The sequence below is a fragment of the Anopheles nili genome, chromosome 2 (assembly GCF_943737925.1).
Source record: "Anopheles nili chromosome 2, idAnoNiliSN_F5_01, whole genome shotgun sequence".
Classification (NCBI taxonomy): domain Eukaryota; kingdom Metazoa; phylum Arthropoda; class Insecta; order Diptera; family Culicidae; genus Anopheles; species Anopheles nili.
The window spans coordinates 970,122-993,239 of NC_071291.1; the positions used below are offsets into that span (position 1 = coordinate 970,122).

The 23,118-nt window shown below is 42.5% G+C and overlaps 5 protein-coding genes across 5 annotated transcripts; 4 read left to right on the plus strand and 1 right to left on the minus strand.

The window, feature by feature from the left end:
* Nucleotides 1-9,014: 9,014 nt before the first annotated feature.
* On the plus strand, nt 9,015-10,468 carry LOC128731004 (uncharacterized). Its single transcript, XM_053824098.1, has one exon. The coding sequence runs from the start codon at nt 9,015-9,017 to the stop codon at nt 10,362-10,364; it is 1,350 nt and encodes a 449-aa protein (XP_053680073.1). The 3' UTR covers nt 10,365-10,468.
* Nucleotides 10,469-11,290: 822 nt separating this feature from the next.
* Nucleotides 11,291-12,632, plus strand: LOC128731007 (uncharacterized). The gene is made up of 3 exons (XM_053824102.1): nt 11,291-11,555; nt 11,651-12,015; nt 12,147-12,632. Exons 1-3 carry the CDS (start codon nt 11,464-11,466, stop codon nt 12,152-12,154), a joined length of 465 nt encoding a protein of 154 aa, XP_053680077.1. The 5' UTR covers nt 11,291-11,463; the 3' UTR covers nt 12,155-12,632.
* An 84-nt stretch (nt 12,633-12,716) lies between these two features.
* LOC128721166 (DNA polymerase zeta catalytic subunit) lies at nt 12,717-22,874 on the minus strand. The gene is made up of 11 exons (XM_053814890.1): nt 22,522-22,874; nt 21,050-22,450; nt 20,870-20,980; nt 20,363-20,800; nt 18,736-20,260; nt 18,492-18,671; nt 15,721-16,769; nt 15,079-15,652; nt 13,630-13,934; nt 13,070-13,565; nt 12,717-12,997 (listed from the first exon to the last, which is right to left on the minus strand). Exons 1-11 carry the CDS (start codon nt 22,872-22,874, stop codon nt 12,857-12,859), a joined length of 6,573 nt encoding a protein of 2,190 aa, XP_053670865.1. The 3' UTR covers nt 12,717-12,856.
* On the plus strand, nt 14,117-15,043 carry LOC128731006 (brachyurin-like). Its single transcript, XM_053824100.1, has 3 exons — nt 14,117-14,476; nt 14,555-14,707; nt 14,777-15,043. Exons 1-3 carry the CDS (start codon nt 14,117-14,119, stop codon nt 15,041-15,043), a joined length of 780 nt encoding a protein of 259 aa, XP_053680075.1.
* LOC128731005 (trypsin-1-like) lies at nt 17,379-18,366 on the plus strand. Its single transcript, XM_053824099.1, has 2 exons — nt 17,379-17,936; nt 18,011-18,366. Exons 1-2 carry the CDS (start codon nt 17,409-17,411, stop codon nt 18,290-18,292), a joined length of 810 nt encoding a protein of 269 aa, XP_053680074.1. The 5' UTR covers nt 17,379-17,408; the 3' UTR covers nt 18,293-18,366.
* Nucleotides 22,875-23,118: the final 244 nt, after the last annotated feature.

The window sequence follows — 23,118 nt, forward strand, 5'->3', positions numbered from 1 at the left end:
TAGTAAGCGGGAAAGTGCGAGCAAAGTGACAGTTGTCGTCACGTGGACGGACATGGCCTGCTTCAACAATATTTCCCCCTTTTTGTGGGTGGAGATGGAAGTAAAAGGAAAAATGGAAGCAAATAAAAAAGACATAATGCCACACCAGAACAAATGAGTCCTGCCGAGGGGAGGGAAAAGTTACCATTTGCATGAAGCGCTCCGCAGACTGCAGTGGCTAGGAGTTGCCCAACCGCAATACTGTCCAATGGACAACGCTCCTGATGGCGTACGATGAATTCCTCGACTTCCGCTCGGTTGTTACGCAAAGTCCCTTTGGATCTACAGCACAGACAGGATTTTTTTCTATTGTTAGGTGCACAGAAAGGATAAGGTTGGTTTAATGCTCTAATATAAAATCTGTTCCGTCATGCGTCCGTTAAAGAATCTTTCATAAAATATGTTGAAATACTAACATATATTTGAATAAGTGTTACATCACGTCATATTTATTGTCAGTAATCCAACAACGATGTTTATGTAATTTTTTTAAATAAATCATACTATACTTACTTACTTAGATACGAAAACAAATATACGAGATATAATCTATCATTAAATAAAATTATTAACATATTTTCATTCAAAACTGGTCCTTTGATCTCACAATTAGACACATATAATCCATCTTTATGAATTCATAACGTACAAAAGAACTTTAAAAGTACTACTACAATGAATTACATGCATAAGAGCGTGATATTCATTTTGAACACCCGTTTAACCGGATGGTTTTCATGTTCGTTCCTTCTATTCCTAGCATTTGCATGCCTCCAGTACAACCGACCAACACATCTCCCCTTGTAACACCGACATGCAGCGATAATGGGAGATTTGTAGCATGAAATTGTCCACAAATTGCTTTTAGAAATGTGTCGTGAAGTGTTGGTTTGTTGAAACAAAAAATGTTGGGGAGGATAATAAAAAACGAAAAAGTAAACTTGAAAAGCGCGAAAGAAATGATTCATTTTTGGAGAGAAAAATGATACCTTGCGTAGTGAAATATTTGCTACCCGCGTTTCAACGTGATGAAGCATCAATCATGAGTAATTGATTTAAAAATAGTCGAATTGAAGAAGATTAATTGGATGAACGAAACGTTGTAAGCTGACAGGACGTAGATGGTAAAAATGCTTAAAAAAAGCTCTACCACAGTCATATTGGATTTTCAATTCACCTTTCATACATTCGTAGGCATGCATCAGTATACCATGGTAATCCATTTTTTCGACAATCCAGTTTCTGTTTGTTTAATTTACTAGAAAACTTGCACCGATTGATGATTCCATCCACTCACTGGAATTGTGCATGGCGGCATTATTCCCGAATTTACTACCAGGTCGTTTTTTGCATCCCTATTTCATTTCATTGCGTTGATTTGATCGTACAGGAGTGCATCTGAATAAAAAAGAACAAGCTGAAAGGATATAGACTCTCCTTTTGTAACAATTAACGGTCGAAAACGGATACGAGTTGCAGGAGTGTCGCTCTGTAACCGCAACTATCGCATCATGTACCATTGAACAAGGGGAATTTATAGGCTTTAAGTAAAAAAGTGTAGTCCGTACCGGGAGGCGTTTGGTAATAAATCATCAAGCTGTGATGCTTGATTAACGTCGCTGGTTTTACAGTCCAGCCGCATCATGGCTCAAGACCATTGGAAGATGGAGACAGCGATTCTGTGTTGGTTAGTAATTTGACCGTTTGTGTTGTCGCCCAAAAATTAGCGAAACAAATCGCTGAAGAGACTTGAGACTTTAATAAATGAATTTTGAGCCATTAACTATAGCTTCATTATTCTTTTCAAGCGATATAGGTCTGCTATCATAATGATGACATACAGTTATATACAGTTATCTACGAAGTAAACTACAAACAATATTAAATCGTACTAGCAATAACTTTTTTGTTATTGGAAAAATCCATGATAAGAAAGTAGATAAAATGTTCGAAAAATGAACATTGTGATAATATTTGTGATTGCACATCGGTTACGGATCGCTTTGAGTACATTTCATGAACATTTCGATGGACAACTTTATCCGCGGAGCAATTTGTGCTTCCGAGTACAAGCAGGAAAAACAGGTGAATACTCACTGTCGCTATCGTTTGCATCGTTAGTGATCCATCCTGTAGTCGAATTTGATGGGCCCATTTTTTCATCTTTTTAATCCCTGCCAATGCGCTCTCAACGCCCCACGCAACCATCAATCTATTTTTTTTCTTCAAATTATGCACCACATCCTTCGTGGTTTGCATGCGCTAACTGCTAACGGAGACAACAAGCTGCCAGGGACCATGCAGCAAGATGATGGACGTGTGGACGTCGATTGTGGAAGTTGCTGCTATTACTATCACTGATATGCAGCGGTGGCAGGATTTCCATCGTGGGCCGGTGGATTCCTTTTTCGCTCTTAGCTGAGGCTTAAAAATCCCGGAAGAGCTTCGTTTCAATAGCACAGCGGCATCATGGCACCGCCACTTCCAATGAGGGAATACAGAACATTCGACAGGAGAGGCTTCGTCTGCTCTTGTGTTGGCTAAAAGGGATAGAAGATAATACAGATACCCTCGAATGAAAAGGATGAATATCGAAATCCTAATCACGCACCACTTTCATCCACAAAAGCGAAGAAGGACTCTGTCCTAAATCGGCCAATCGAATGAAACTAGTAAAGTAGTAAACATAATATATATTATAAATTAAATTCATTTTTCCCAAGAGACGGCTGTTGGTGATACTAGGATCATTTATCAGTCGTTTGCGAAATGAACAGAAAAAGCGATAATAAATAAACAATGATCAACTACTAGCGTCCACTAGTGTCCACTAGCGTATGAATTGTGCATCACTGTACTAGTCATGGCATGCTGCTGCGGTTTCACTAGTTGCTGCGGCCCGCCGTGATTGTTGGTGTTCGAGGAATGGGGGAGATGCTACAATGACGTTATTCTGCTTGGTTCGTCCTATTGTGTCGTCGTCCTGTATTCCGGTCCTGGGATGCAAACGCGCGCGCTATTCACGGAAAATCTCTCGAAATCTCGCCCATTCGCTTGCTCCCTTGCGCGCATCGGTCGCGCGTGCACTCTCTTTCTCCGTTTCGCGTGCACGGAATACTTTATTTTCCCCAGTTGAGGTTAGAATGAGTCTCGTGTTGCTCGGGTTTTATAACGATTGGTCGGATTCGGCTCGCGCCGCGGGTGCACGGATAGGAGCGGGCGCGGTAGATGCGGTTTGTTTGCCGGTGTGATTTTCCTTCGCCGCATCCGAGACCGAGTCGCAACACCGGAACGGATCTCGCCAATCGGAGCCTCATCCCAGCGCCGTGTTACCGCATCGCAACGTTCGTGGCGTTCGTTCATTTATTTCAGCAAAAGGACAGAAGCAACAGCAGGATTGTGGACGAGGCTGGTCGATTTTGCGTAAGTGCCAGCTCGCAGATTCATTCCATTTTAAACCAGCGGACGGTTCAGTCGTAGGTCTTCCAGTGGTCGCTTGATATGGAAGGATTTTTTCCCATCCTGCAAGGTGTGATTTGAATGGTGGACTACGCGGGAAAAACTGACAAACTAACTCCGAGCGGTTGCTAGCAAGCTGTGTTAGTGAAGCGTTCGATTGGGTGGCTGAAGTAGTGATCTTCTCAAGGACGTAAACCCGATCGGATCGTGGATGATACCGATGGTGATGTAATTGACTCGCAGAGATTTTCATTCTACCACAAGACACAAACGGACTTTAGTGAATGTTGGTGGATAATATTCGTGATTTGGCTTGAAACCTGTAAAAGAAGAAACCCGCAACTTTGCGTAAGTGCTGCAACGTTTTCCCTCAATGTTAATATAAGAAACAGGTGATTTTGTTGATTGCTTATTTTTTAAGGTAACAATATGCATGCCTCTCACTGCTGATATGTTTATTGTAATTATACTGTTGATCACTCATCAATTTGGACGTTATTTTATTCTGGATATTTTGATTCATAAAATATGAATTGTCAATATCTCAAACTGGTTATTTTGTTCCAAGAATGCCCAATGTATTTTCGCTTCAACTGCTGGTTATGAATTATGTTCAAAAACCAGTTATCTCACAGGCTTCGAAATTAGATCCAATTACCAGTCAACCAAACTGCCAGCGATAAGCGGACGAGATTTCTTTTTCGGGGAATATTTGCTAATCGTGGAATTTGCCAAACTCACCGCACTAGGCCCTTGTTGTCTATGATGGATAGCATTGTGAAAATTGAAGGAAAAAAAGCATGAAACTAACCCCTATTATGAAGTTTTATCTAACGGCGAAAGGAGTGAGGCGCTAGGCATGCACGACTCCCTGCGGCCGTCGGTCCTATGGCAACGTGTGCTGTCTGATTTATGAGTGAGCCACTAACATCAATATCCCTTTAATGGTGGGGTTAACACATGAGCCATCGCGATGACGGGCGGGACTCACGTTACGTGAAGCAGTGCCCTTATGCCCTTGCTCTCATTTACATCCCTGCCGAATCGCTACCGACGGTGGTAGCGGGCACGTGTGCGCGTACAGAGAACACCACGGACGGATTAAGCAGTGTAAATGCTCTCGATCAGATGGAAGCGAGTATCTTTTTCGGGACATAGATGTGGAAGCTGGAAATGTGGCCGTCGAAATGAACGAATAACAAGTTCTGGTTGACTAGCAAAATCAGCCGACGGCACTATCACATAATGTTAATGTAACAAGCATCTCTCTAAATCCGCAGGCTCTTTTTGCAGTAATCATTATCAATAATTCAATAATATTCTTCCAAATTATTGAAATATACATAATCCTTGCCCATATTTCTGTAGCATTTACGAGGGTTGGTGTGTGTTTATATGTTTTATTTTTTTAAATTTGCTCGCATAGATCCTGATTTCCAATTATTGATTGTTTCGAACGACTTTCTACCCTCGCACAGCTATCAATTCCTCATTATAATCAACATGAAATCAGCTCAACCCACTATCACCACCACGTGTTAATGGGCAGCAAGAGGAACGCACAAGACCAGGGGAACCATTTTCGGTGTAATTGAATTTCGTTCTTCTGCATAATTTTGCCCACGCAAGGACAAGTGTAACGACAAGGCTTGTACGTGCGCCAATACATGAATGTATGTGTGCAAGCCAGTGAGTGCGTTACGCGTCAATCACTTATTTAACATCGTCGCGATGAACACGTCAAGTGACGGGCAAAATGCATCGGCCAAAAAAGGGGTCGAGTTTGTCAAATTACGATCCTGGGGGAAACCAATGTCCTCCTGATGAGAGCAGTTCATTTTTTAATCACTATAACCGAGCCATGGAATGGGAAAAAATGGAATGGAAAGAGCATTTCAAGCAAGGGAGGCAAGCATTCATGGCGTTTCAATAACCTAGTCGGTAGCGAAGCGCTCGGGTTTAAATTCAGTTTATCGCGATTTAAAAGATATATAACGGTCGAAGGGGAGGTCGGCCTTTTTGTGTAATGAAACGAAATGGAAACGGGGACCAAAAAAAAAGTGATGGAAATCCCTGACGAAGGAAGGAAAATGTCAAATGTGAGAACCCTAATTGTGAATTGATTCCGTTCCGTATCGCTCTGGGGACGATGACAAACAACTTACAAGACCGACAGCCGGACGGCAGGGACCATCCAGTGGCGGGTTTCAGGTTGCGGTTGATATTTTCGCGGCCTGGATGATTTATGGCCCGATGCGAAAATTCAAAGTTTTACTTCCCATTGAAAAAAGGGAAAGAACAAACGGTCGGTAGTCGCCAGATGATGGTGAGCATCGGGTTAGTGCTAAAACGTAAGAAACCACAGCCGTAGCGCAATTAAAGAAATGAGCAGAAGCTGGCGAAGTACGATTACAAAAACGTTGCATTTCGCGAGGAATAAATTTTTAATGATTAAAAACATTTCCCATTTTCATTCTTGAGGGATAGAAATGGATCCATGTGCCTTGTTTTTTTATTTTATTCCACCATTTCGGATAAAACTTTCTTAGCCGCATGATGCGAATAATTTCCATCCATCCATCTACCATCGAAGGGAAGTGCGAGGAAATGCATAATGAATCCGAACAGGGCCCTGGAAATCAGGCGCATTTTATTTCACTTTTATTGCAGTTTGCGCCTTGTTTTGCCGAAGGCGACACCAGTGATTTGTGATAAAATCTACCAAAAGTATCTCTATGGAAGGAAAAAAGTTTGATGTTAAATAGTAAAAGTGTTGCGTTAAGTTTCTAGCAGCTGTATCACAAGCGCTGCATAGCGGCAATAGGAGCCACTAAATTTTATATCTAAATAAAGTCGTATGAAGCAAAATTATGCATACATTTTCTTTGGTTACTACCAAAGCTACAGCCATATCTGCGGAGAATATTCAAACACATTATTCTTGGAAAGAAGCAGTAAGGAAGTAGATCAAAAAAGCGACACTGACATTTTCCAATCGAAATCTACCGAGACTTGCTCTTAAATATTTATTGCCGCATCTATTGTGGTCAATGTGAGCTTAGAAAGCCAGGTGTGAATAATGTTTTATTATCACACGACAGCATGGTTTCACTGAACCGAAATATAGTCAATTGACACTAATCGAAACACCAGACCAGACCGATGCAATGCCGAGTGTATTCTAAATTGAATTCAAACACTCTATCCGAAACACATCCTGACGAAGCGTTGATAGTTTAGTTTGCTTAGCTCATGCCCGTTCCAATAGTGTTTTCTCGTGCAACACCCACGGGAAGAAACGGAAGGAATGGCGACCCAGGTAGTCACTAGCAGACGAAGGAGTGAAATTTATTTGAGATTGCCATATGCCATGCATAGATGGAACCTCAGGATGTCTCGAATGTCTTGGGCGTGAAGATAATGGGCTTTCGGTAGCAAGAAAACTACCGTTCTTCCGTACGATCCAAACGATTCTATTGTTTTCTTATCCCTTTGGAGAAATTTCATTTCTGTTGTCTTTTTGTCTTCAAAAGATTACCTGTCGTAGTCCAATGTTGGTAACCCACAAAAATGTCTCTGCTGAACAAGCAGAGCCAGCGAACACGAGATTCGACCGAGCGATGGAAAATCATGGCCACAATTCCATTCAACATGATAAAATATTTAATGAATCATACCGCTCACTGCATGGGTCTCATTGAAACGTGTTAGATATTCTTTTATATGTCGAAAAGATTCAAATATTATCTCAATTTTACACCAAAAATTCTACCGGAATCTTACAGTTGAATTTATGGGATTCATCAAACGAAGCTGGGGCGAACAGCCAGATTTGTCCCTGGTAATTAAAACCAATCTGTTTGTCGCCGCAGCTTGGTTCTCTCGACACTGTTCTCGATAAGAATCAACGTAATCGCGAGGGGGTAATGTTTGTTGGCGCAACTGAAGCGGAAATAATTAACTCCAAATTAACTCCCAGCATCTGTGCAGCAGGCGGTTTTTAGCAATAGCAGTGAGGCGGAATTCGCCGGAAAGTTCCCAACTTCTCCGTCCTCGTCGTTGCCAATGATGGAGCCCGCAAAGGCAAACAATTCGTGAGGTTTTATTTTATTTTATTTTATTTCATTTCACGCTTTATCTTTGCTTCATCATCGCCTCTGTAATGTAAATATGCGCGGAGACGACATTCAAAACTTCCCGCAAATTGAAATTAGCATTGCAAAACGGCTAGAATGGCGTGCACGCCCAAAATTCCCCCCTTCTCTGGGCCCATTGTGGGCGCTGCAAATCATGTAGGTTTCTCTAACGAGTGCTCTGAATTGCACTTGAGCGAAAGAGGAAGATTGGAGGTATTTTTTTTGTGGTTTTGAAATTTAGCCTGTGTTTTATTTACAACGTGCCGCGTACACGCTACAAACCGCCACAAATCCGAGCTTGGTTAGCTGTATTTTAGGCAGCGTGTGACAGTGTACTCGGACGAAAGGCGAAAATTGCGAGAATAGAGAACACCTTCTTCGTCGTTGTGATTTTATTTTCGAGCATCGCAGGAAAGCTTAGCGCCTTTCTATGGAGCGAATCGTAAAAAGTAGGAGGAGAAAGACACACCATTCGGATCCTCCTACCAGCGGAATTTAAATGGCCATAAACGTGCTTCAAATCTGCGCCTTCCTTATGACCAGGATATTATGGGTTGCAAAGTGTACTAGATATTTTTGTTCTTCGATTAAACGATTCTTTTTATTCCATTGGTATTCCATGAGGTTATTAAAAATCCCTTTGTAAAAAAGAGTAACCTGAAAAAAAATTGCGTAAAAAAGCGCATAAAGCAGTTTATTATGACAGACTCGGGCATACTTTGGGTTAGCTTAATACACTCATTGCATGTCCAACGAAGGACCTTTAAACTAATTTGCAGATATTCACTTTGAATTAGTTCGTTTCAGCAACTTGTGTAAACGCTAAACTCTCTTATCTCGAATGAGTTGTCCTTTTTCCTGAACTGTCAATCAAAACTGCGGATGCAGTTGCCTCGAGATAGAATGGCCTATTGGAGGATTGAAACAGAAAACATCGAAACAGCAGTAGATGGGGTTTCGTGTGGAATGAAATTTCATCCATTCGCAATTAATGCTCCACCACGAGCGTCCACCGTATGGTCACAGGATTCGATTGAAAGGATCGGAATGGCATTTCATGCGATAGCTCATCACATGAGTTTCCGGTGCGGTGTCTCTCGCCGGAACCGTCGCTATCTCAATGTTCGCTGGGTAGAATAAATTTTATATTTTATTCAAATTAAACGAAAACACACACTCATCCTACAGTCGATTGTAGAGGCGTTGCGGAAAGCTATCAGTATCCGTCGGATCTTATACCAACGTGAACCAACTCATGCCCGTTTACTGTTTTCTCTAGAGTATATCCCTGTTTTTTTTCGCTTTGGTAAAAAGATGTGTTTTTCTTCTCTTATTTCCGGACAGGAAGAGCGTTTGAATCTCTATAGCACCGCCTACAAAATGACCGAGGAACTACAGACACAACAACCGCCCCAACCATCCACGATGCAACCGCAGACTAAGCCGCGGCTTGGCCCACAAGACTACCGCAACTCGGAGCTGGTGACGAAGCTGATGGCTGCAAACCCACCTTATTTGTATTCCCCCGCTGTGGGGCCACACAATTTTTTCTTCAGTGAAATGCTTCGGTCGCTGGTAGCAAATAAGCGCAACGAAAGTCTACGCAATGCTACCGAGCAGCTACATCATCAGCAGCAACAGCAACAACAGCAGCAGATGGCTCAGCATCCGAGCCATCTTACAAACCAGCTAGCGCTGCAGGCAGCATCAACCCGGCGTCCTCGCAAGCGGTCCTGGAGTCAACATCGCTACTATCCGGAGGCTCTCAAGGAGGGCAAAGACATCGAAGACAGACGGCCAACGCAGCCCGAAAAGCCTCTCGAGCTGACCAACAAGCTGTCCGCGTTCAGCCGTAACATTCCATCCTCGGGATGCACGTCGTCTTCGGCGCAAAAGTATGCTGACGTTGTCGATCTTCCGGAGGGATTCAAACCACCCGCTTTGCACGAGAGAAAAATGGACGAGCCAAAGGTACCGACGGCTAACGGGGAGTCGGGAAAATCGCCCATTAACAATCCAACGATCATCCAGGAGCCACCAACGGGTTCGATGCCTCCATCGGACCTTATTTTGCCTCCGCCTCCTCCCGTGTGGTATCCTCCGCTGTATCCACCGTACGGGATCGATCCGTTGCACTTTTTCATCGATCTGCGTGTATCGGGTCACATTTACGATCGCAAGAAGGACTCGAATTCCCCGGGCTCGGACGAATCGGTGCTCTCGGTGAAGCGTGAGCATTCGAAGCTTATTGGAACGAGCGGTGATAGACAGGGGTCGGCTTTTAGCGTTCCCAAACCCAGAGACTCGACTGTTGGCCACAAAACCACCCCGACGGGTGCGGCCATGAATCTTGCCGCGCCACCAGAGGACGCAGAAGGTGCCTCTGTAGATGGCAACGAAATGCGGGAGTCAGGAGAACAACAGTCGGTGGGAGTGGGATCGTTGTTTTTGGGTGACGTTGGTGATCACAAATCGATGGACGCGATCAAAAACACGAACTACGTGCTCCAAAATCTACCGCGGATTTACGAGGATCTGAATGGCAATCATAAGATAGCAGATAGATGTTTGACCGACGACGAAGCGAACGGTAACATGAGCGACGAGCAGGAGCAGGACAGCAAATCCGTAGGATCAGTGGATGATTTAACGGGAGATGAGAATAAATATAAGGACATAGATTTGAATGTGATTTCTGACGAGGAGTCGATTGCTGTTGACGAAAATTGAACGTGTTTATGCAAGCTGATCAGCTGTACGCAGCTGATAACGTAATACTCGGATTGGTGTGCGTTTTTTTCCATTTGAAAATGTTTACTTCTCGTTGTATCATAAGCCGAAAAGTATGATAATAAAACTGACCTATTTCCATTGAAATTCTGTTTGATTCAAGAGACCTATCAAGTACAAACATGAGAAGCAATTTATCTTCAAATTGGCAGCTTTGAGGTTGATTGAGTTGATCGTTTCATACAAATCTTCAGCAAAGCATGATTCGCTACCATCCACCAGGCTGCTCCATCAATTCGCTACGTGCCATTCATGCCCATCTGGAAACACAATTGGAGCAATCACCACGAGCGCCACGTTGTGTGAATACGACATAGCCTGCTTCTGTTATATGCAGCAGAGGGAGTAAGATAACGATATGTTTCATCCATTCCAAACATGTTCGACTCGTGCACCAGGTGGTATAACTTGGCTGACAGGTAACGAAGGGGAGGTTGAAAATTTCAAAACAATTCAAGACAATTCTTCGTCCCCTTGCACTTTGGGTGCGACATAACCAATCACTATCGTGGTAAATATTTTAATTAAAATAAAAACCAATTAAAAAACACTCGCAGAAAATAAGGGTTCTTTATTTGTAGCAATATAAATACTACCTGACATTGTCCACGCTGTACAAAATAAAACCTTTTAAAGGATACTGCTTATGATACTAGTAGTTGTTTTGTTTTGCATAGCTTTGAAAATACTGTGCGAAATGAGTTTCATGCCGTGGGGAGCAAAATATGTTCGTCGTTGCTGGTTTTAGATAGTTTAAATGAGCGCGGCATCCAATGCACACCCAATATAGAAAAATATGTCCGTTGTAGTTGCACTATCCCTGGCTGCGAGTGAAAAGAGTAATCTATATAAGTAAATGTTGCGTTTCGTACGCGTCTGTATCCTGCATTACGCATAAGCATTCAATACGCTGCACGCATAGCAACGGCTTGGATGTACCACACACGGTTGTCGTGACGTAGGGCGCGCACTTATCAAAATTCCTGGAACACCATAACTTGTTCATCGATATTTTAAAATTGTTTAGAAATCGAAAAAAATGGCAAAATTAATTTCATTGAGATTTCCAAAGAAACCTAAGAATGGCGATGAAGTGCATATCCGAGGAAAGCTTGAGGACAATGCGAAAACGTAAGTAAATTGTTTTTATATGAAACTTTGATCATATACTATCATAATATTGACTTTTTTCTTTTTTTTTTACGAACTGTGCGACACTGCGATAGTTTTTCCGTGGATTTCTGTCTTCCCCGGAATCCGCAGGATGAGGAATCACCTAGCTATGTTGCGTACCGTTTTCAAACCATTTACCCGGAGGGTCCAGATAGTCAGGTTATACAAACATGGAAAAACATAGAATGGAGAGACAATCACATGGATGAAAATTACTGGCACACCGAACGCACCGATAAATTCTCAGTGGTTTTTCGGCTGTACAGCGAGTCGATAAAGGTTTTCGCAGATCGTGCTGACCATCCACCGGAATACGAGTTCGATCTGCACTTACCACTGGATCAGATTGAAGTGATCGAGTTACGGGACGATTTCGAAAATATAGAGGAGATATCATTCCGGTACGCCATCACAAACGGTTAGTAATTTTTTATATACACCGAATCACGGTAAAAATAGTGCTGTTCTACCGTCCTTCTGGATACTTTTAGCGAACATTGAAATTAAATACTACAGTAACAAACATTATTTTGTACCCTTCTGTTGTAGGGGATTAGAAATAGCTGGTTGCAGCTGGTCTCGCAATACTCGTGCACATCAAATGGAACACAATTCACTTCAAAATTGTCACCAAACGTCGATCATCGAATATCATTTGCAATTGAATCACCATTACCCAACGTAGAAGTATTGTTGCGAACGCTGATATGTAGTTCCGAAGTTACAGCAAACGAATAATATACATTGCACATGGTTGTTGTGCATGCAACAGTGTCTAAATGCTTTACACATTTCAGTGCAACGATAACGCTTTTTTTCGATAACGTTATCAAGTGTTAACCGCACTGCTATTGGACAGTAAAATCAGTGTTAACATCACTAAACACGTAAAACAATCACTAAACACGCTGAAACTTGCCTTAACATAGTAACGAATTAGTATCCGTGTATCGAAATTCAAGGTTGTAATGAATATTGTACAGCAAGAAAATAAAGCATAGCATTTTTTTCTTTCGCTCTGTGCTTTTAAATTATTAATAATAGTAACTATTTGTACATTGATTATTGATGAATCCGAAAAAAGGATCATGAATTGTTTATATAACAAACTATGTGAATTTTTGAAAACAACAGCAAATTTTCAACATCTGATCGAAGAACAGCAAACATAGATCTATTTGAAGCACAACATAAAATACAATGATAGTCGATTGACTACTTTGCATGTTATTCGATTGCTGCCTGACGGCTATACATTGTTAGAAAAACTCTTCAACAAGATCGCGAAAATATTGGGCCTGCTTGCATTCCAACATGCACCGGTTTAGCGAATAAACTACTGGACAATCCAAGGAAATGCATCCCGTATCGAATGTCCGCTGGCTGCACGATCCGCACATCTTCGGAAAGATAACACAACAAAAGTAATATAAGTAAGGGCATGGATTTCGTGCTAGGAGATAAATGCTCACCTTTTTCGTTAATTCGAGTTTTCGCTCCAACTTATTTACATTGCTCATCACGTATGCCAGCGCACGCTGAGGCTGCTTTCGGCAGTTTTCACAGATTCCCAGTTGGGTTTGTTTTCCGCAGTCTGTGATGCAGTTTGTTGTTGAAAAATACTGCGTGATTGTACTTTTCTTGTGTTTTTGTTGTGTGACCGGTGCTGCTAATTTGCTGGAAAAACCTTCGCCCCCGGTATTGTGCAGTATTAGCGTCTTTCTTGGTAAATCGTTGTACCACTGGTTAACGTCAGCACCAATCAGCAAAAGGCAACGGTTCAGCGGGGGGATGATCGCCTTCGAGATGTAGTAGTTTGAATTTATTTTGAGTCCTTCGTTGGCAAGCAACTCATAGGGACTTCGTACAAGTCGAATAAGTGGCACGAGCGGGGGTCCATTGATGATAACATATGGTACTCTCTGTCCCCTGCGCGGTTCTCGGCGGGGATCGGTTTGTTTCCATTTTCTGTAAGAATATTGAAACTTGCAATTCAACATCTACATATCATAATTCTGTACAGTGAAGTCACCTCGTCAGTTCTAGAGCTGGCACACAGGCGTTTTCCTTGTAGCCGTCCTCCCCGCGGAACTCTTTGGCGAATATAAAGTCTTGCAGGTTGATTCGTCCTTCCAGAATCTTGGTAAACTGCCGGCAGACGTAGTGTTTCACTTTCGACACGTCGCAAGTTTCGAAGAGAATGCGCAGCACCTTTTCGAGCATTTTGGCAACGATCGGGCAACCATCTCGTCTCACGGTTTCTATGCCCTTTGCTTCGTACGTGGGCTTCTCTTGGTCAGCCGATTCATACATATATCCAACGTAGCGTTTCTTAGTCTAGGGAATATAGATCGTCAAAAAACAGGCCTTATCATCATCAGCTCAAATGTGACTAACTAGAGTAACACTCGAGATAGCATTCGCACGTGCTGGCGAGCGGCGAAAGAGGCGTCTTCCGATCGATAGCGCCGAGTATAAATAAGCAACGGAGTATCTTCATTGCGCTGTTTGGCTTTACAATGATTCGATTCATTTTCATTCTATCTGCAATTATCACCCTAGTACACTCGGCTCGCTTACGTATTATCGATGGAACACTAGCAAACGTACACGAGTTTCCGTACCAGGTATCAATGCAATGGAACTTCAATAATGGATCTCGACCAAGGCACTTCTGCTCGGGTTCGATTATCAACCCAAACTGGATTTTAACTGCAGCACACTGCTCGCCTGAGCTTTCATCAGACGGTTGGATCGAAGTTGTGGCGGGAGTCAATAATATTGCCAACGAGGAATCATCCGTACAACGAAGAAACGTGACCAGGTTTGTGCAGCATCCACGCTACAACCCCAACACTATCGCGAATGATATTGCAGTGGTAAGAATGAAGTAATGAAGTAGTTGTTAAATTTTGCAAGAATATACCCGTCTTCAACCAAACTCCATTTTTTTCCAGGTTCTACTGTCAAAGTCTTTAAAATTAAACCACAACATAAAATCGTTGTCTCTAGCAAGGAACGATACGGCCATCGAACAGAAAGTGGCAAAATTTGCAGGATGGGGCTCAATTTCCAAAACATCCGTTGACATATTTCCCGACGAGCTGAGGGTACACTCGATACTCAAATTGTGAGATATTTCAAATGGACTAACTCCGTTTCTTTTTTTTCTTGAGCAGAAAGTCGATCTTGTTCTGCGTTCCCAAAAAGATTGTCAACCAATGAGAAATCCAGGAGTTTCGCAGATATGCGCTGGCGGATATCGAAACGCGTCTGGTTGTATCGCGGACTCTGGAGGTCCACTGACGGTAGTCAAGTCTAATGGACCTGTTCAAATAGGAGTGCTTTCATATGGAGAACGACCGTGCCAGGGAAAGATGCCGATAGTGTTTTCGAGTGTGTTATATTTTAGTGACTGGATTAGAACAGCTATCGAGAAACAATAAAATATTGCTTCTGAAATGTGACCCATTCTACTTACTTGCAATATTGAAGGAAGGTACACCTTTTCCAGCTTCAACTTGATTGGTGGCGGATTGTCTTTGGTGACGGATTCGGCAATCTCTTCGCCTATTTTGAATGCAGCTTCTTTGGTTCTACCTGGGCAGAGCACGAACAGAGAATCGGTATCGCCATAAACCACCTTTGCTCCCCAACGTTCCGTTTCCTCCACCAGCTTGATCGCTCGTTCCAAAGTTTCTCGACCCTTAGCCACAACGCTGTCCCCGATCTCGACACACGGCATCCTTCCACTGAAGTTGGCTGCCGTGTAACCGTACGTGACGTTCGCTATCAGCTTTAGGCCGAGCTGGCGCGAATGGAGTACTCGTTGCAAAACGGTGTTGTCTTTATGAAGCTTCATCGATTTTTTAACCATTAGCCGGGTATTGAGGATTTCACTTAACATGCGCGGTAACACACCCTCGCGAACACTATTCTTCACAAATGCCACGCCACATGGGGAGAAAGTCACTAGATTTTTTTCGAGCAGTGCCGCTACCATCTTCGGTGGAACTCGAAGGTTTGATGCGCCAAATTCAAATTCCATGGTTGACCTACGAACGAAGCAGTCAATCGTTAGAAGACGCCAAGGTATGGTCCTGGTATGTTTGAAGCTACTTACTCCCCAAGATGTTCGATGCGTCCTAAACAGGTAGAAAAGCAGTAGTTGTAAGCAATGATCACGCTTGGATAGAGACTCTGGAAATCAAGCACAATGATTGGATCCGCATAGAAGCGCGAATTCGGTTCCATGATCAAAGGCAAATATTCTGGCGCTCGCATATGGGCACGCTGTTGGATGCTCGGTGACACGGAGACAAAATTTCTGGGCTTTGCTATCCGTAACATCATGCTTTCGACACGGAACTGTGACCCGCGGGATAGCACCTCGTAGAACTGTATGCCAAACAGCTTGGCTAGTTCGGCAGTGCGATCGATCAGGTCGAGCTGGTTGAGAATTTCAAGATTCCCGTTCACCCGTTCAAGATAGTACTCCAGCACTACCCACCGGCTGTACGATTTATTCCACATACGAGTCAGATGCTCGAAGGAATGGTTCGGTATTCGTCGGTGCAGAATGTGATACACCACATTTTCGAACGTGTACGAAGTTAAGGCAATCTCGTGACGCATCAGCCGCCAAATGTCTAACAGAATGCGACCAGGAATCTTCAGACCAGCGCTGTAATCGTGCATCTCTAGCAGCTCCTGTTGTTCCTCTTCCGAAACATGTACTTTCCCAGCGGTAGGAACACGCGATAACATTTTCAATAGATTCATTTCCAACGCGTAGCCCCGCTCGATTACGTAGCCCCAAGATACGCTCTCGATTTCATAACCGGTGAATATGTCCGGATCCCAGAAAGAAACGAGCATCAAGAACTTTTCGTACAGTTCGCGCTCCCCAGTCACTACAACGACGTCTGCCTCGTACGCCGACTGGTTGTACTTATAGCTTATTTTGCCGTCTTTTTCGTTCCCACTGTTCACTTCACCTAGGTCATTATTCATTATAATCCCGCATATCGATGAAGCTCTCGGATGATTGGGCGGGACGTCGTTATGAATACGATAGAAGATCGTAGTTATTGGGTCAATGCTTGGATTCGGTAGCAAATCACCCCGAGTCTTCACATGCAGCTCGAGTGATAATATAGTGAGATAGTTGTACTGAAATATTTTATGAGGAGAGATTTGTTAATAATATCACGACCAATCAAAAAGCGCCAACAGAATGCAAAGGGTTTTTTCACCTATTTTTGATAATTTCTATTACATAAACTCACACCTTCTATCCCTAAGCGGTTAGTGAGACAGAATTACAATACACACACGGACATAGAGAGTTAGAAAAGCTTTGAAACATGCAAACCAATAAAATGAATGACGGTTATGATTATTTATCAAATATCCGTATGTAATACATTCAGCACAAAAAAAACATAACTCACATGACGAAACATGATTATATGACAATAATAAGGCTTGAGGATTGTCCATACCCAAGAATACCACTTTGCTTAAAGTATGGACTCAAGAGGGTATTTCCATCAAATCACTAGATAATCTTAAAAACCCGTTCAAAAACTACTTGAAATGTAGTATTCTTCAATGTTGAACAGTAGTTGAGCCACGTGCTTCAATAATAAAAAAAAATGGAGCATGCCATACCCCATCGAAATGGTTCTTAAACACGTCACGAATCGAACTTGAATTGGGAGCGAGTATATAACGATGGTTTGATCTGCTTGTTAGATCAGTTCAACGACTCGACTCAATTCGACACCCGAGACACCCAAGAGCGTAGCAATGGCACGGATGCAACTATTGTTCGTAACTCTTTTGCCGTTGGTGGCACTAGCTGCAGCCAAACCGTCATACCGCATCGTCGGTGGCCAGGAGGCTCAACCGCACGAGTTTCCCTATCAAATTTCACTGCAGTGGAACTTTAACCAGGAGGGAGATGATCCGTTCCACTTTTGCGGTGGATCGTTGATCGCCGAACGTTTCGTGCTCACTGCTGGACACTGCGTTCCCAGTGAAATATCGCCAGACGGTTTCCCGGAAGCTGTTGCCGGAGAGCATGACTTCAGTCAGTACGATGCATCGGTACAGCGTCGCCGAATTGTCGAGATGTTCGTGCACGAGGATTACGCCGGAGGTGTTGGTCCGAACGATATTGCCGTGTTTCGTGTAGAAACTGCGTTCCACCTGAATCGCAACGTACAGCTCGTGAATTTGCCCCGGTCGGGCGCGATTCCGACTGGTATGTGTACCATCAGCGGTTGGGGATCAACTTCCTTCACACCGTTTCCCAGCTATCCGGATATCCTCATGGTGAGTAACATGTTTATGGTGGCATTACCTTTGATGGCATTACATGTAATCTTACTGACTATGTTTTACTGCAGAAAACGGCTATTCCTGTTATGGACTTGGACCTGTGCCGCAGCATATACGTTACGAATCTGATTGAGGACAGCAACATCTGCGCTGGCACGATGGAAGGTAGTTCTAGTGTCTGTTCGGGAGATTCTGGTGGCCCGCTGGTACAACGCGATGATGATAGTTCAATTACTCAGGTTGGCATCGTATCGTGGGGTGGTATTCCTTGCGGTGGATACAGAAACCCGGGTGTTTTTGTTCGTGTTTCATACTTTATTGATTGGATTAATGACAAAATCATTGCCTAAAATACAAATTTTCATCGATTGCCGAACATATTATGACAATAAATTCTAACAACGGAGTTTCAACCTAACTGCTGCTTTTTTTAATCCTTGTTAAAATAAAATAAATCTATTCATGTTAATAGAACGAACACAAAACGGACGTAGAAAACGTCCCATCCTTTTGCACCTATTGGCGCTTACTTATTATTATTTAACTTACCTCGCATTTAGATTTTGCATCTTGCAGATTTTCATAGTTTACTTTGAAACCAAGAGTGTTATCTGCCACTGTAGAGTTGCTTTGCTCGATTAAATCCGATTGGTCTGAAGTCACGATACCATGTGACGATGCAATTTTTTCAGTCTGTACATTCTGAGTGTTATGTTCCTCTTCGACTGGCTGTAATAAAATGCAGAATACAATAAAAATTCATAAGCCTTCAAATGCGCTGCGCACAACAAACCTCAACTGTTGGAAGATCGTGTGTCACATCTTTTGTTGAGTTTTTTGCGATAGGTGAACATTCAATGATGTCTTCCGATTCGGTTCCACTCTGCTCGTCGTTGGTTTCATCTGGAGTTACCGAATCGGACGAGTTTTTGTCATGCATTTCGCCGCCTAATTCCTTTTCGTTGGCAATTGCTCCCGAGTTATAGTTACTTAAAAGAGAAGTTTCCGGTACACCATAGGTGTTCAGGCTCATAATTTTTGAGACCAAGCTTGTAGTGCTATTTCCATTAGTTATCGTAGCGTTTTTCTCGCTCGCGATCAACACGCTCAAATTAAGCGAGGATTCGGTATCAATCTTCGATGGTCCTGATTGACTCGATTCGATGGCTTCATTCACGGACAGAATCGTATGCTCCGTCCTCACTTTAATAGGGCTATCGGTTTCCATCGGCTCTTGTTGCTTTTCCGGAAACTTCCGATATCTGTTATCAAGCCAGGAATTGGCTTCGGTGCGATTCGGTGGAAGATCCGATGGAGTGATCGCAATTGTATCTTCTGAGGCTAGTAACTCTTTGATTCTATCTGAACTGGAACCTTTTGGTCCCGCAGATCCCAGTACTTCGTCAATGCTGTCACCAAACGTACGCTGAAGATTGTTGTATCTCAGATGTTTTAGAGAACCAAGACCAGCAATTGAGCTTGTAAATTCTTCCACATCATTTAAACTGTTTCCCGTGATGTGTAGGACTGTATGGCCAACCTCTTTTTTCCCAGTTACATCTGCTGGGTTCCCGTAGAATGGGGTTTTATTCACGACGGCAGGTATTTCCAAAGAATCTATGGCCTGTAGCGCTTCATCACGTGTTGGTGCGGATATCTGTAGAGATATCATTATGCATTCGTCCGCATCGTCACGACACTCGGCTTCGGGACTACGAGACTCGCTACAACTTTCATCTGTATCGGAAAAAATAACATCACGCTCGCATACCAATGTTTTTTCACAGAAACTTTGAATGTGTGTCTGACTGTCAACATCTTCAACGCCCTCTTCTTCTACATCAATCATTCGCTTTTCCGGTTCCTGTTCATCACTGCTAATTTCATCGCTCGTTTCACCAACACCATCCAGCTGAATACCAATAGGTACAGTAGATTTTAATGTTCCAAAAGATTGACTGTTGGTTGACGAGTTGTTTATAGCATCACTGCCATCGCTTTTCTTTTCTAACCGCTCTTTAGTTGCTGTTTCATCGATAAGTAACGTAGCACTCAGGCAAATACTGTGATCCGAATCATCATCTGAGATCGAAACTTGATCATTATTTTCTTTTTCACTAGCGATACGATGATTGTCATCGGAAGAATCATCATCAATAATATACGTCTTCTCGTGCCTTTGTGTTAAGATTTCAGTTTCACATGAATCACTGCTTGTTGGCAAAGAAAATTCCACGTCCATTATGTCGGGATCGGTCATTGATCCTTGATTACAGTCTTCGTTAATTGTTGTAGTAGCTAGCAAACCCTCCGAAGTACTTGTAGAATCAGAAATTGCGATCAATTTTTTAGTTGATATGTTTTCCATTCTTTCCGTAGTGTCTCTCTCTTTTGCATCATTATCTGTGGTCTTTAATAACATCAAATCCGAGTTACCATTATTAGTCGGTTCTTGACCAGAAGAATCTACCGAAGATTGCTCAATGTAATCCGAAAGGGACAGTTCGTAGTTTACGGCGGCCTTTTCATTCAATAACAAGGGCTTAATTAACACCTTCGGTGAAAGGCGGACAATGTTTTTAAATCTTTCGGAGAGTAATATTTCTATTTGATGTCGCGTTTGCACTTCTTCTAGTTTTAAACGTTTTGCTTCCGAGGGTTCGGTTTGCGATTTTGGGTGGATTTTTTTACGCACGTCCTTATTTTTTGGCCTAGAAGGCCCTTCCATTGGATTGTAGTTATGAAACAAATCGTAATCTCTAGCAAGCTGGTAACGATCATAGGATGGTGCATCAGTCATTTTAAAGACGGTGGGTGCTGTATGTAAGTCATATGCGGTATGATCAAACTTGGTCAAGCTGTAAAGCAAAATTTCGTTATTTCATTCCAATCAACACAAAATGCATATTTTAAAGAGTTGATATTACCGTATATGGAGATTTTTTAACGGAATATTTTTAGCTGGGCTGTTTTGCTGGGTAAATAGATTTTTGTGACTGAAGAGGATAGATTTTTTATTCACTCCTAATTTTGGAACTCTGTAAGTATCAAAACGATGCTTTCGTTAGTATGAATACTCAATAGTTTGCATATAAAAAAGAAAGTACCTGATTTCCATTTTTTTCAATAAATTCGGAGACAACGCCTCAAATTCTTTCAGTACACGCTTCGTTCGATCATCATTTTTTTCGGTAGGCGACAAAGCGAATGTGACTCTGCGTGGCGTTAGGGTTTTGCGAGTTGTGGGGTGGCTAAGATCAGTGCGCATCTTTTTCATAGTAGGATCTTCCGGCTTTTCCTTTTCCTCGATTTCTCGGTTACGTTTCGATGGCGTCGATACCAAAGAGTCATCTCCACCATCCAGTTGCGGGATGCTCCCACCAGATAGGAGATCATCCCCACTATCGTCAAAATAGTGTTTAAGGTGTGCTAAATCTTTCATAAAGCCATCAATTACTTCTTTAGTTTGCTTCTGCGTAAAATCAAGCATAAATTCATCGTCCGAATCAAGGTAATCGTTTAGAGTATCAACGTGGTTTTCAATTTGTGTGATGTTAAGAGATGCGATATTTAAGTCTCCACGCATAGATGCACTTAAAAGTTTGTTTGCTTGCGAGAGATTCAAACTTCCAGGAGCAGAATCATGCTGCTGTGTGAGGGGTGCCAATAGGCAGTCGTTTTCGAAGTTGTTAGTTTCTTGCTCTTCCAGTTGTCGCATTATTTCGAGAATGTCATAGTCTTCCTCACCCATAGTTGCATTTGGATTTTGTGACATTGTAGCGATCTTATGTTCATCAACTACGGTCGAAGAATCAAAGTAATAGCTGATTTGAGAATCGTACAGACTGTCATTGCTGGAACCTTGCCGGTGATTTGCGATGTATGATGCATCGATGAGTTTCTCTCCTGCAGCCGCCTCTGATGGATAAGCAGAAGGTAGAGATGCACTTTGATCTTCTGTCGATGCATCAGATTTTTGTTTTTTCGACAATTTCGACAACAGAAGTGCCCTGTAGAATCGATCGCTCTCTGTTATTACTTCCTTTACCGGACCTGTGCTTTGTGAAAGATTCATTTGAGCTGGTTGCTCCAGACCCAGCAAATGCCGTCTAGTTTGTTCATCTTTCCATATCGAAGCAATTCCTGGATTCGCAAATTCCACAGATTTATGCCTTTCCTTTGGTTCTCGATTAAGTATGTCCGACGCCAGTACGTCTATTTCGTAGTCGGATGTTGACATTTTCGGAGTGCCATTTGCAGGCTCATGCGCGGCAACATTCATCCTTTGCTTCAAGTGCCGTGTATCCAAAACCAAAAAGCTCATGCCATATAGATTGTAATCGATGAAAAACTGCAAAATGTACGGAATGTGTGTTTCGTGAACTTGATAGGGCATCGACAGGATAGTTCCATTCATCAACAGCTGGGTAGCAGTTCGTATTAGCAGCGGATTATACATGTAAATCTTAAGGTAGTGGTGTTCATTAAGATGATAACCATAAATCGGCCTGTAAAAAGGAAAACAAATTACACCCGTGGCTAGCAGTTATACTCACATTTCTAATGGCGCAATACGAACATTCCTTTAACTAGTACAATTTTAAAGATGTGTTTGGTTTGGGATTGGGAATGTCCTAGAGAAATGTTGATAGCTTTATCGAGAGCCATTGCTAGCTGATAGATTTTCTTGTCCACCGCAAGCTTGTCGCTCGTTGTTCCGTTATACGGGATATAGAAGTATGGAAAGACTCCATGGATATGAACGCAGCTATGCCTTCCGTTGGCGCTCGAACCAAACAATCGAATAACCGGTACTTGTTTTACTTCCGAACCGCGAAACTCCGAGTAACATGTATCAAACTGCGGATCAGGTTTGCCCATGTAATGATCCACGCAAACGATGCGGATTGAAATTTGATCTTTGGAAACCATCATGGAATTCGGGGCGAAGTTTATATTCATAACCTTGTTTATATTATGCTAGATTTGCGCGGCAACCTAGACGTACACGATACAACAACATTACTGTTAGACTAGCACATTCTATAAGCACTCACAGTAGGATGTAATGCTAGTAATGAATTACATATGTGGTTTTATGAAACTACACTAAAATGGTTTTATCTTTAGCAAAATAGCTAACAACGCAAAGCACAGCAAGGTATCATTTAAACGC

Excerpts from the sequence above, each read along its gene's own strand:
- LOC128731007 (XM_053824102.1), top strand. The coding sequence starts at position 11,464 with ATGGCAAAATTAATTTCATTGAGATTTCCAAAGAAACCTAAGAATGGC. Across the intron at positions 11,556-11,650 it reads CTTGAGGACAATGCGAAAAC|TTTTTCCGTGGATTTCTGTC; the intron begins GTAAGTAAATTG and ends ACACTGCGATAG.
- LOC128731005 (XM_053824099.1), top strand. The coding sequence starts at position 17,409 with ATGGCACGGATGCAACTATTGTTCGTAACTCTTTTGCCGTTGGTGGCA. Across the intron at positions 17,937-18,010 it reads GCTATCCGGATATCCTCATG|AAAACGGCTATTCCTGTTAT; the intron begins GTGAGTAACATG and ends GTTTTACTGCAG.
- LOC128731006 (XM_053824100.1), top strand. The coding sequence starts at position 14,117 with ATGATTCGATTCATTTTCATTCTATCTGCAATTATCACCCTAGTACAC. Across the intron at positions 14,477-14,554 it reads TCGCGAATGATATTGCAGTG|GTTCTACTGTCAAAGTCTTT; the intron begins GTAAGAATGAAG and ends ATTTTTTTCCAG. Across the intron at positions 14,708-14,776 it reads TATTTCCCGACGAGCTGAGG|AAAGTCGATCTTGTTCTGCG; the intron begins GTACACTCGATA and ends TTTCTTGAGCAG.
- LOC128721166 (XM_053814890.1), bottom strand. The coding sequence starts at position 22,874 with ATGGTTTCCAAAGATCAAATTTCAATCCGCATCGTTTGCGTGGATCAT. Across the intron at positions 20,801-20,869 it reads TTAAAAAATCTCCATATACG|CTTGACCAAGTTTGATCATA; the intron begins GTAATATCAACT and ends TTTGCTTTACAG. Across the intron at positions 13,566-13,629 it reads CCAGCTCTAGAACTGACGAG|AAAATGGAAACAAACCGATC; the intron begins GTGACTTCACTG and ends ATATTCTTACAG.
- LOC128731004 (XM_053824098.1), top strand. The coding sequence starts at position 9,015 with ATGACCGAGGAACTACAGACACAACAACCGCCCCAACCATCCACGATG.